General features: G+C 33.3%; 1 protein-coding gene across 2 annotated transcripts in view; it reads right to left on the minus strand.

Moving 5' to 3' along the window:
• Positions 1-3,059: 3,059 nt before the first annotated feature.
• The window catches only part of LOC124354569 (vacuolar protein sorting-associated protein 13B), a 143,586-nt gene continuing 132,940 nt past the window's right edge, over positions 3,060-13,705 (minus strand). For both annotated transcript variants that reach the window (XM_046805123.1, XM_046805124.1), the window contains exons 57-60: positions 12,737-12,907; positions 10,749-10,939; positions 9,014-9,295; positions 3,060-4,089 (exon numbers count right to left, since the gene is read on the minus strand). In XM_046805123.1, coding sequence (XP_046661079.1) covers positions 3,862-4,089; positions 9,014-9,295; positions 10,749-10,939; positions 12,737-12,907 — 872 coding nt within the window. In that variant the 3' untranslated portion in view covers positions 3,060-3,861. The remainder of the gene's footprint in view (positions 4,090-9,013; positions 9,296-10,748; positions 10,940-12,736; positions 12,908-13,705) is intronic.

Raw genomic sequence — 13,705 nt, forward strand, 5'->3', positions numbered from 1 at the left:
AAGCAGTTTTACCCCATCAACTGAAAGAGTGTAAAACTAAGTATAATTTATTTTTGTATAATTTATCTTAGTACTTATTCAAAAATAACATGAACTATTTCAATATTTGAAGTATTTTTTTATATATAGCCTTGAAAGAAATTTTTTATATTTACAAAATAAACCACAAGGTTCTAAACAGTTTCATGTTTACAGATTCGTCATGGCCTCTCAAAGCAAACTCTTGATGGGATAAATATAATAAAATGTTAATTAGAGCAAATTCTTATTCATTTTTAGTAAAAGTTATTTTTTTTAGGTAATCGAAAACATTCTAGATGAAAAGCAAAAGAGAGGTTCTTCATTTACACAATATTCTAACCATGCTTTGCATAAATAAAATCTGTCATTGGGAACTGTGCCAAATAGGTCTACATGAGCCAGAAGCAAGATTACCTAGGTCACTTTTTCAAATGACAGGTCACATACATGATCCAGTTCCTCTGAAAAGTTATCACTTGGATATAAAGGTTCTGAGTTTGATGCTTGACTTGATGAAACTGGTGTATGAGGAGCACTTTAAAACATGAGCAGATTTTTCTCTTATCATGTATCACAAAGAAAGACCGTATGTGACAGCCATTACTCTGGCTGTACACATTTTTTACTAAAATTCATGTTCTTCTACTAATATTTAGTATTAAAACTAAAAAATGTACCCTATAAGAAAAGTATCTTTCAAAACATAGTAGTCTTTGTTTCCCTCTGCATTGAACTGACTGTATTGTTTCTTAGAAATTCATTGCAAACCTAGTAAGCAATCACAATAAATTTGAAAACAAAGAAAGAAGTGTACAGATTACAGTTATCTTTATTTTTAGTGTGGGATTTATTCATGACAAACTAAATTAAAGTAAAAGTAAAGTAAATTAATTTAATTTTAAGTTTTAAAAGAGGTAAAATAACTGTTTCCAAACAACATTTATTCATAAAAGTATGTTAAAACAACATTTTTTGTAAATAAATTTGGAGACAACCGTGACATTATTTTTAGCAACAAGACCAGTGAGGCTGTTTTTTTATTCCAGCCTTTCTTTCTATCCCAGTCCTACTTACAATCACTTGAGATTTTATTTGCTTGTTTAGTCTGAAACAATGGTTTAATAACTTTTATCTAACTTTCATTTAATCTCCAGTTCTATAAATGTTTTCTCTATTTTATGTTATTATGAACATTATTAATTTGGATCTATCAAGCATTAATTTTAATACTATATTTTTCACGAATAATCTGCAGGTTTTTTCAACGTTATTAGAAGGAAGTGGAATAACTAGAACTTTTTCAGTACTACCATCATTGTTTCAGAATCTTGGCTTACACCAAGTATTATGTCAAGAGATGTGTCTTTATCAGGATACATTCTTTTAAGGAATGATAGGATGGATGAGGTGGCAGCATACGTGACAGAGTAACCTCTATAGGTCATATCTATCTGGTCCGCTGCAGTGTGTGCAAGTTGGTGACGAAACATCAGATAGGGAATCAGTTACTTGTAGTGTACCCTAAGGCTCAATACTAGAACCTCTTTTGTTTATACTTTAAGTGAATGACAACATAAAGTATTGTTAATTGTAAATCACATGTATGCCGATGATCTTCAAATATACATTCACTTTAAGCCAAGTACAATAAACCAATGCATTCAAATCATTAATTCAGACATCTCAAATATAATGGAATGGACAAAAAATAATGGTAAATTTAAATAGTAGTAAGACTAAACCAATCATTATTACTCATTTCCGGCTACAATTCAATAATTTTGAAAACATTCAAAATATAAATGTAAATGGACAAGTTTTTCTGTACTGTACCAAAGTAAAGAGTCCTGGGGTAACTATCAACATAAGACTCTTGCAGGCATGTACTCGGTGAAAAGACTAAAACTTTTTACCAGCCGAGGTCAAACTAAGTCTGGTGAAATTACTAATATTCCCTTACTTCACTTACTGCAACTCTGTTTTAAATGACATGATTGTATCACTTGGTGAAAGACTGTAAAGGCTTTTGACGTACAAAGAGATGACCACATAACTATATCCGATCAAATATCTATAAAAATTCTTTCTTATACTCATTCTTTTATCCACATGAAATTGCCAAAATATTTCTCTGACGATTTTGTTTGTAACACTAAGGAGAGAGAGCAAGTGGGTCAAGATCTGGATCCTCAGTCCTGCATATTCCCCACCATAAAACTGTTATGTATCAGATCACCTCAATATCCAGCCACTCCCTGGTTTGTGGCGTCATTAAAACAGTATTTTATGGAGTGTATGATCACGGCTGGTGCGTCCTAGGTCTCGGACCTTGCTGGGGTGGTCAGAGGAACATGAAGGTCTATGAAGGAATTTAGATTTATTGACTAGTTACTATTGTTTAAGAATTTTGTTTGATTTTATCATTTGAAAATGTATTATTGTCTTTTTATTGACTTAGTTACTGTTGTTTAAGAATTTTGATTGATTTTAACATTTGAAAATATATTATTGCCTTTTCTTTATTTGATCCGCCTTTTTGTATAATGTAAAATTGCAAATTTCTATTCTATTCTATCAACAAGCGGAAGAGGAATTCTTTTAATGAACCCTGATGTAACATGAATGATTTGAGAAAGTTTTGTATTTACATGTCGCACTTAAAACCAAGGTGTTATTTAAAGATTATTGTTATATTGTGTGTGTGTGTGTGTGTGATGATATTATTCAGTGCAGGGTGAAACAAATATGTACTTTATAAAAAATTACTACTAAACATAAAATTACATCATTTGCTGAACATCAATAGATTTAGAGTCTCCAACTAATTTACGTTTTACGTGCATGGTTGGATTAAGTGAAACAAATAATCATCATATCTATGCAGAATACCATTACTAGGTGATTTCATTAATAACAAATCATTTTAAATTGTGTAGGTAATAGGGAAAATAATTCATTCCCAAATTTATTTTTATCAACCAGCACTGATAATGTCACAATTTAAGTGAGAGGAAATTCACACAAGAATTAGATATAAGTAACAGTTCATAACTTAATTTTATTCACAACATTACATACACAAACCAAAAAAATACAACAAAACTAAAGCATTCAAAATTGTATTGCTTTATTCTGTGTTTTGGAATGGAAAAAACAGAAACAAGGATAAACTAAAATATTAAAATTTCAGGCAATGATAATACCAAAAAGACACAACAAAAACATAGAAAATAATCTTTTTGTAATAACAATAAAATATTTTAAATAAATTATTATTTGAATTTGTGTAAATTCTGTCAGTCCTTAGTAAGATTTCAATAATAATCTTAAGTGTGTTCCTAAGCAGAAGCATAACAATCAATAATATAAAATTTCAACTTAAAAGTGGGTATAAAAGTTTTTTTTAACTTAATACTAATACTATCGGAATGATTGCTATAAAGTGAAAAATATCAATTTTAAAAAGAATTATGAATTAAATTATTAGTAGTGCAGCAACTAAGAATGGTTAAAAAAATTCCATAAGACAAATTTTAAAGAGATAATGTATATACAAGTAGAAAAATGAAATTTATATGATTCGAGTTCAAATTTTACCGTCCTAGAAAAAAAAAAACGCTGAAATCTATATAAGAACGTTTTATGTACATTTTTACACAATATTACTACATGGGTATAGAATACTAATCAACAATTTGACTTGAATAGCTGATATATCAATTGGAATGTTGCAGCATTCATTTAATGTTTTTACACGAATGATGAAATGCAAATGAAGACTGATTGCAACTGTTTATTGTGCGCAAGTCAGTGGTGATGGTTGGCAGTGATACAGAACTATCAGCTAATAACAGGAAAGCCGCGACCAACTGTGTGGCTGGTGGCGAACGCAAGGACTGCCAAGAAGTGACTACGGAGCTGAGGATTGACAAAGAACTGTAGGTGGGGCTCGTCAGGAGTCTCTAGGAGAGGAGAGGCAGGCGCTATAAGATTTGAGAGCTCCCCGACCAGAATGCGCTGACTCTCTCGCACATATTCCACTATCCTGCTCTGTGACAGCAGTTGGGCCTGGGAACAAAATGTTTGTGTGAATCCATTGAATTAGTTTATTTATTTCCAATGAATCACTCCTTTTCACATTAATTTGTTCTGAAAAAGGAAGAAACGATCTCAAGATAGTACCTACAATTATAAAAGTAAAAATAAAGAAATCAAAACAATAATAACAATTTAGACAGACACGGTCACAACAAGCTAACACAAAAACTATGTTGTAATGTTGAAAAAAAAAATAATAAAAAGTATTCAATAATATCAAAAATAAATAATACAAGAATAGAAAAAAATTCAAATATAAGACAATAATACAACAGTAACGTAATTATAAGTTTTTGTAACATGTGAATATATTGATAATAGATAATATTACAATAATATAATACAAATAACAGCAATAATTAAGACATAAACAATAGATTAACAAGAATAATAACACCAGTAGCAGTATAAAACAATAACAAGACAATAAAAAATAATTTCAGAATGTAACAATACATTTTTAGCAACAGACTCAGTGATTAACCAATCCTAAACAACTTATTTTTTCAATGTCCACCTCAATTTCTATGCCCACAGATTTAACAGTGGGAGACTTGTATATATTCACTCTATGTCAGGCTGTGACTGAAATGTTAATTTGACTGGATAATTCCATATTTCTTACAACACCATTCATTTCCTTTAATTTAGCTGAAGACCATTAAGAGTAATTTCAATGCCTGTTTTATAAGTTGGAGAAACTTATTTATTGTTCTATTTAAAAAAAACTAAGGCAATTGAGGAGCATAATTTGGCATAACTGAAGTTGCCAAGTTTCACTAGACCGAAAAACTTGCTGGGGAAATGGTTTACTATAATCAAACTTGGTGAGCATTACTGTCTTATGGACATTGGCTGGATAAGGATTAGTTTATATGTGATCCTACAAATGTTTTTTAAAGTGTTTTGGAGTATGTCACTACAAAGTGACTTGCAAGGGTCTTTTGACTTAAGGAAAGAGGTGTGGGTCTTCAGTTTAGCATGGAAGAAAGGAAACCTGTACTGCAGACTTGCGTGTTTTCTCTGTGTGGAGAATAATGGGATATAAACTCAAACATCATCTAGAACAAACTTTGCCGTTTAAAAAAAAAGGTTCTTAACCTTTCCAGCGTTATTGACGCGGATCCGCGGAGGGCCACTACAAGCTCAAAACGTTATTGCCGTGGATCCGCGTTTTTGCATTCTTTATTTTCTTACTGCTATGTTAGTTGAATATTTTGCTGTTAGATGGTTCTAGTCGTCATGCGACATACAGACGGGTTGCCCTGCCTCGAATTCTGTTACAATGGGAGTGGCAGTTGCTTCTAATTGGCCAAACACTGTCTAGCGGGCGTGGCCCCGCGCCTTTCACAAAGTCATTGACGGGAGCTCCCGTCAAGGCATCTAGCCAGTTGTTAGTGAGAAGCGTCCGGTACACGCATATGTATTTCGGTTATCGCTAATTTTCTGTTGTGTCTTATTCTTTTTAAAGTAAATTATTCATATTAAATACAGCAGTTTCCAGTATTTATTTAGTGTTTTTTACCATTATTCGTGTGAATGGTCTATCCAGACGATTCGGAATTTGAAGATTTGGTAATTCTGAGCAATTACTTGGTCAACCCCAAACTTTTTAATATTTTACTACGGTCATAAGGATGTTATCACAAAGCAAGAAACATAATTCAAGCCCTGCAAGGCTGTCCTACACGTTGCCGAGCGATAAGAAGGTTCAAAGTCCACGCGATAACAGTGGCTTGCGGGAGACGCGTGGAATGTCAGTTGTGACAGCCCGCCACTAAATAAACACTCTTTGTCTACTTTTGTATTTTTCTAATTTTATTGGTTTGTAATATAGTATACGTTTATCTATAAAACTGTGTTTCATTCCCATACTTACTGAATAAATTATAAAAATATTAGTGACAACTACACTGCTATTCTACGATATTCTCAAAAGTTAAAAATTATCCTAGGTAATCCAAAAAAGGCTAAACGAATTTTATTTACCGTTAAATAACTCTATTTTGACATACAGAAACGAAAATAAATTTAACTTTACACATTGGAAATTTAAAAAAATTGTAACTTTATCAAAGATCAGGTCTAATTTTTCATGACGCTTAAAGGGTTAAACATGAAAAAAATATACAAGTGCATGCTGCACATTTTCTTAGCAAATCTCCACAGTAACCAAGTAGTCAATGCTGTTTTGGAACATATAAGGTAGAAACAAACATGTACATTATAATCTTAAACAAACAGTACTGAGACAAGAAATCAAGGATGGTTTCAAAATGACCACAGAAATGCTGCCATCAACATATACCTTAAGAATAAAAGGCGGGGCTTGATTCGCGCATATGTCAGAAAAGAATACATTCTTAAGATAGTAACAAGAATAGGACTTGCCATAATTAACAAGAGTAGCATTTCCTTTGCAATGGCCCAGGATTACCCAGAAAATCTCAGATACAACAAAGGCATTTGGCACACAATATGTTAGATTAAAGAATAAGTGATGACTATTTTTCAAGTGAACACTGGTACTAATAACTTCAGTATCACTATCAGTTTATAGCTTGAATGGGGCTTAGTGAACTTTCAGGTGTCCACAAGTTCATCTTTCATGGGTTGCAGCAAAAGGAAACTAAATGAAGAAATGCTTTATGATTTACAAAAGTCAAGTTAGAATGCTGGACAGGGTAAGCACAGCTCAAGATCTTGTGGGAGCAACATGCAAATCCTGCAAAATCATATGTTGTTACTATGCTCATGAAGTTGAGACCAAAATCAAGAAACCAATGTACTATTTGAATGTATGGGTTTGCCAGGCTTTACAGAACATTTTCCCATCAACAGCATCCTGATCAAGATAAGGAAAGTAAACAAATTTTACAGCTAAATTTCACTAGGAATAAAGATGAGCAAGTGAAGAACTTAGTATGTAATAAATAAGACCAAGCACCTGAAATGGTAAAGAGCTGTGTTTTAATATTGATATTGAGTTCTAGGTTCTAGATACATCATCGTGATTTAAACGCTCAATCTCTTTTACGCTAATACGGATACAGAAAGGACTCTACTAAAAATGTATAATTGCTGTCTTGAATAGTGCGTTTTCTGAATATTTGGGTAAAACCGTGTGTAGTCCACATTATCAAAGGTACGAGGGTAAATGTGAACTATTTTTTTACAGTTACAAAGGATGCATATAACTTAAGTTTTTCTTAAGCTGAGATATGAGACTGCAATAGGCAGAGTTATAGATGTTACCTCATAGTAATCCAGAATAAGCTAACTCTTTAGCAGCCTTTTTTGTTTTAACCCCTGGAGCTCAGTTTCTAACCCATATGATTATTCCCTCAGCTCGGCAGACCCTTACAGGTGGCCATAGCAGTTCTTTATGTCAGAGTGGAGGATTATCTTGTGTCCATCACATCAGCAGGCTCGACTGAGTGTCCACCACTATGCCCAATATACTACACAATTTCTAAATACCTTATATTTACCAGGTGTTGCTGGAAAGTGCTGTATCTCTAGGCAAAAAAAAAGAAATAAATTGTATTTCACTATTTCAGAATATAATAATATAGCAAACATTGTTTATAGTTGTTTTTATATCAGAATCTCAATATAGCTTTTTTTTAAATTCTTCTTCTATGGGATGACCTATTGCCATGCATTTAAGCCTCAAGGGCCTTTTGCACACCCCGGAATTACACCATGAGGCAGACCTGTCTACGGTTTCAGCACTTCTACAAACCGCCGAAAACAGCCGATCAGGTTCTCCTGGGAGAATTCACCATCATTGTCCAGATGACCAAAGATGGTGTACCGCTCCCTTGTTATTGCAGAACAGTCAAAAAGCAGGTGTTCATCAGTTCCTTCCTGCTTGTCACACACTCTACAAAGTGGATTCTCCCAAAGATACCAACTCTATGAAGATGCTTCCTCAGTTGACCAGTCCCGTAATCAAGCCCATAACCCAAGATGACACTGATATACTTAGTGAGAGAAGGTCAAACGTCATCTTAGGGAAAGGTGACTGTAGAACCATTTTGCTCATTCTCAGACCCAGATGCAGCCTCTACTTCTCTCATGTTCAGCGTGAACCCATTTCTAAACAGTTCTGAAGGATTCACACCAAATTCAATGTAGCTACTATAGTGATTCCGTAACCATTTGCATCACTCTGAATTGGATTTAAATTAGCAATATCTTAACCCCAACCCTTGGAAATCACTGGGATTTAAATACAATCGTTGAACACATACTTACAGTGTTTACTAGGTTAGGTTAGGTTTATATTTTTTTCTCAATTGGTAATCTATTATTTTTTGTATAAGTACCATGGGATATGTAATTTAGATTATGGTTTTTGCCTACTTAAATATAAATATTGTTTGCAAAACAAAAATACAAGTAGCTTCAACTAGGTGACGGATATCATCAGAATACAGACACATTCATATGTAAACCTACCAAATGCATAAAAAAAATTATAGCATACACTATAGTAGCTATAGTGACATTAATATAAAAAAGACTGCAAACAATGTTTACTATGGTATGTGCTGCAAATAGTGAAATATCAATTTTATTCCTTATTTGGCTGAGAGATAAGAGTCCTTTCCACCCACACCTGGTTAAAACTATAAATATATCAAATGTTGTAACTGTGTAATACAATAGGACACATGCAGTGGCCTGAAGAGCTTTATTGAAAAATTACCAGAGCCACTCAGAGTGGATTTTCAATGAGAGAAATCGGATGTGATAATAATCCTCTGATCTGACAGAGATAAAAAAATCATGACCGCCCCTTATACTCAAGGTACAATCTGGGAAACACTGAGGTCTAAGGATTAATTCTTCAGAGATAACACTTTTGTAGATAATAAGTAATGGTTACCTTTTCCTTGGCGGGTTGTATCCGAAAGGCAACAAGAGTGGGGTCACTGCTATTGCAGTCAGCCTGCAGTTCGTTAAGTTTGACTGCCCGCACCACAATGTCAAGTTCAGAATTGACGACATACAGGGAGTTGTTGGTGATCAGGAGGGTGACAGCTTCAAAGCAGTCAGTGGTCGCCTCGGTTACTAGCAACAGGTGGTCTGAGGGGAACAGCAGCTTCCACTTGTATTTAAGTCGTGAATCAGTGCCCTGTACTGGCTGTGACACCGCTTCCTGTCGTACCTGTACACAACAAATCTTTTGTTTGTAGTTAATTTTGTATTGTTACAGACCCTACTTTTCAACTTGCAGGATTTGAATTAAATCGAACAATTTAAATGATTACATTACACCGAATAAAAGTAAGAACTACCACATATTGATGCATACTATGTCACTGAATGCTCTGACATTAATATTATAGTGGTAATTTCACCACTCCTCTGGAAATGGAAAATTTAGGTTACTTTCCAAATAGCCATAGTAAGTTACTCTCTGTCTCAACCATTGCTGCTTGAAAGAAGAAAAAGAGAACATTAAGTAATAAATACTGATTGTGTGTAAAAATAAACTTGATTTTCCATGATGTAACAAAGTACTTTCAATAGAGTTCCATATTCTAAACATGTACTAAAGGAAACCCAAAGGTTTTCTGTATTATGTCCTAGAATCAGAAATATTAGTTGTCACAAATAATACAGACATAAAACAAATTCTAACTATCTAATGGAAAAACAGGATATATGGTATTGATATTGAAATATAACAGATACACTATTACTATATTAGAGTTACTGTGACTCTATTTCAATGTTATATTAAAGAACATAATTAAAAAGGGCAATGTCAGGCAATGAGATAACATCCTTTTCTTTCAGAAGAATTAATTATGTGTTAATAATTTTAAACAGCTATCGTATGTGAAACCAAGAGCTAGAGGACTTAAGAAACCATTGGCAACTTTATGGAGTTTCTTGCTGCCACAATATTGGAACTATGGGCACATATAAGTTAGGTATTAGGAAAAATGCTTACAAATGTATAAATACCACTTACTAATGTATTACTATTCCTTGAAGTTTCCTAAAAACTATTAAAATTTAAACTTTTGTAAGAGACATCCACCACAAACTTGAATAAGAGGCCTAACAATGAAATAAAGCAATTAGGGCTATTGTTCGGCTCAAAGCAGTGGAATTAAGAAGTGGGCCCTATGGGAATTATAAAATAAAGACTGTGATCTAATCTAACTGCGTCTAATCTTCCTTCGAGTCCTCCTTACTTTCCAGAATTCTATTTAAGCCTATATATCACTTATCGTAATTCACTTATTGGCACAATTACAATACATACATGGCAGGGCTCAAACTACACACTGCATCCACAGATTTACTCTGACAGAAAAGGCACCTTCCTTAAATTTGAGCAAAGCTACACAACAACCTCCCAGATGACATCAAGGACTTAATTGGCAAGTCATTTAATCAGCCAAATACTTGAAAATTGTATAGAACCTACATAAGATGACTTTTAAAGTTGATAAGTAGTGTTTATAAACTAGAATTTGAACCGTTTGAAAAAAGTATACGTTAATATTAAAAATTTGATTTTTTGCCAACACAATACCTTTTACTATTCTAATTATGAAGGATAAAATAAAATAAGTGCAGCATAAGGGTACACAAAATTTAGTTACCTGAGGTGTGTTAGTCCATCCTACACCGCTGAGTAGCCCTTCGCCAGTGAGCGCTACGAGCTCTGCCACTCCACTGAGTGGCCGAGTGATGACCCCTACTAGCCCCAGTCCGATACTGTTCACCAAGCTGCGGTCGGGCTGGTCCGACATTACATACTGCAGTGGGTGGTGGGCAATGCTGCTGATGGCACCTACAAGACAGACATTTATGTTATCACATGAGCATAAATGTAATGCTGTCAAAAGTTGACTGATTCCTGAAAATGATTATTATGTACAAAGCGGTACTGGAGACTCCACAGAGAATAACACTCATTAGTGCAAGGAGAAATAAGCTCAAGAGGGCTAGTTAACTCCTGAGTCTCTGCTTTTAACATGAGGATTAAGTTTAAAACTGAGTTATAAATAGGAACTCGGCTTAAATCCATAAATGTTCCACTACAAATATTTAGAGTTTAGTGTGTTATCAAAGGCTTGTAATGTTTTACTGGTATACATAATAAATTGTGACTTTTCAAAAGTCATGGAGAACACAGAATGTCAGTGAATCTCTCAATTGTGTAATGTGGAATCACACTCTAAAAAAGGATCATCTCATACACTCAAGTTGGTAGTTTATGATGCAATTTTGTGGTATAATCAGGAAAATTTGAATAAATATCTGATCTTCAAACTCTTAGACTTTTTCCCTGGTTTGAACATGCCATTGCCATGAAGTCCCTGGATGATCGATGACTCTCAAGAGCTGAAAAACCTCTACTCGCCATAAAAAAGTGCCATTAAGCAAATACTTTGAAAAGAAGAATCAATTTCAAGAAGATGAAGATCCAGACAATCCTTCTTATGCTACTGGACATTATTAAAATATTCAGTTGTGATTTTATTAATCTAACCTAAGCAATTTTGTTTGTTTCATGTTTTCTGAAAAACATAGTTTTTTTACATGTAGGTATACTTTTCTCAAAAACTACTTGAGCTAGAACCTTGATATTTTAAAAATCTGTAGGAAATAGTAATGAACAATCACTCTAGTTGGTTTAAAAAAATACTTTATTTCCTTTTGTTTTATGATCTTTTGTGTATGATTTTGTAAGCGTTTCAGAACATATTCGAAAACAATTATAATTTCTTCTCTGATGAAGAAAGACTGAGTCCCATGGGACAAAGTCTTACAAATAAATATATTACTAAGTGTTAGAAATTTCAGATCTCTATCTGCAGTGGTTCCAGAGAAAAGTGTACCTAAGCTAACATGGGCGGTGAGAGGGGTGTGTGCTGCCCTTAACCTGTTAACATTGATCAAACATTTATTCAAATTTAAGGTTCTAAATCCGCTCATACTTTCAAAACTTATTGTTGACATATAAATAAAGTAAACTGGCGATGAATTATACTTAATTTTAATGTTTGCTGCTACGTAATAATAATTTAATACCGATTCTTCTCAATAATCAAGAAAACAATTTTATTTTGATTGAAAATTCATTAATTTTTAAGCTAACGACTTTTACCTGTGCTCAGTTTAAAGGTTTATTCAAGTACTTCAAAAATATAACATAAGTTTTTTTAAGAAAAAGCTTTCATATTTTTGCTAAATATCATTGAAAGTTTCAATTTAGCTATCTTGAAAATCGCCTTCAAATTTAAAGATCTATAATTTGGTATAAATAACATCTACAAAAATAAAACAAAAAGCAACCTCTTTGTTATTTAGTAATATTTATAATTACTTCTTACCAAGTTTTTCTAGAAAACTGTTACTTTTAAGATATTTGCAAACAGTTGCTAAAAAACGTGCATTTTTGGGCTAAAAACTACCACCTTTAGACACCAATATCTCAAAAAGTATTAACTGTACAAAACATTTGCATAGAACATTTCATGTACATATGAACATATATATGTGTGTGTGTGTGTGTGAACATTTGAATAAAGAAATTTAGATTTTTAACTAAATTAGACAAAAATAATACACATTAAATACTGACCAATAAGACTAATCCCAAACTCTGTAAGCCCTTGCACCACTCCCTGAGTGAGAGTTTGGGGCCTCAGTCTCCGCAGCTGCTCCGAGCGTTCCAAATCTCGATAGTCCAATGTCAGGCGGTCCAGTGTCCTTGCCCAACTTGCTGCCAACCGTGTCACTGACGTTATTGTACCTGATATCACAACATTACCTCTGACTTTATACACACCAATACAATTTAATTTACTCCTCAACTTTATCAAACTAAATTTAATTTGTTATGTATGATTAGTTGGTCCTTAGTTCTCAAAATGTGTTCAGAATATAATACACTTTGGCACTAAAGTAGTCAATTGGAGCATGCACACATACACAGATAAGGTGGCAAGTATAAGATGTCCTAGGCTGAAGAAAGCTGATTATTAACTATTGTACTAAATGTGTGTCATGTTTGTGTACTGTACATTGTGTTGAACAATGATATTGTATCAGATTTTGCCACAAATCTTGTGATTTTCAAGTTCAGGACATTTAATACCCCTTTAATATGAAACTACGAATGTTAACAGGCAAAGAAATGGTATAGAAATGTTAAAAATGACTGTCTTTAATGGACAGTAAATTTACACTCCGGTAAAACAGCAATGATTGAAATGATGAAGCTGTCAATGAAGTTGATGTTTTAGAGATTGAGATTTACTTATCACTGAATTAGCTATAGAGACAGGAATTCTGGTTTGTTTAATTCTATTTTGAATAAAGACTTAACATTAGGATAATACTTCAAAAAAGAATCATTAGATTATATTCAGGCTCACCTGATAATTAATCAATCTGATAGGGCAATGGGTATTCCTATGCATCAAAATAGTGCTTAATTATCTCGACTGAAGATCAGTAATAACAATATACACAATACATGGCTCAACCAAAATTCATTGTGATAAAATCTTTTAGGCCTGCAGAGTTCCAAAGTGGCAAGAGCACTGGA

This window comes from Homalodisca vitripennis, chromosome 2 (genome assembly GCF_021130785.1).
Source record: "Homalodisca vitripennis isolate AUS2020 chromosome 2, UT_GWSS_2.1, whole genome shotgun sequence".
Classification (NCBI taxonomy): Eukaryota; Metazoa; Arthropoda; class Insecta; order Hemiptera; family Cicadellidae; genus Homalodisca; species Homalodisca vitripennis.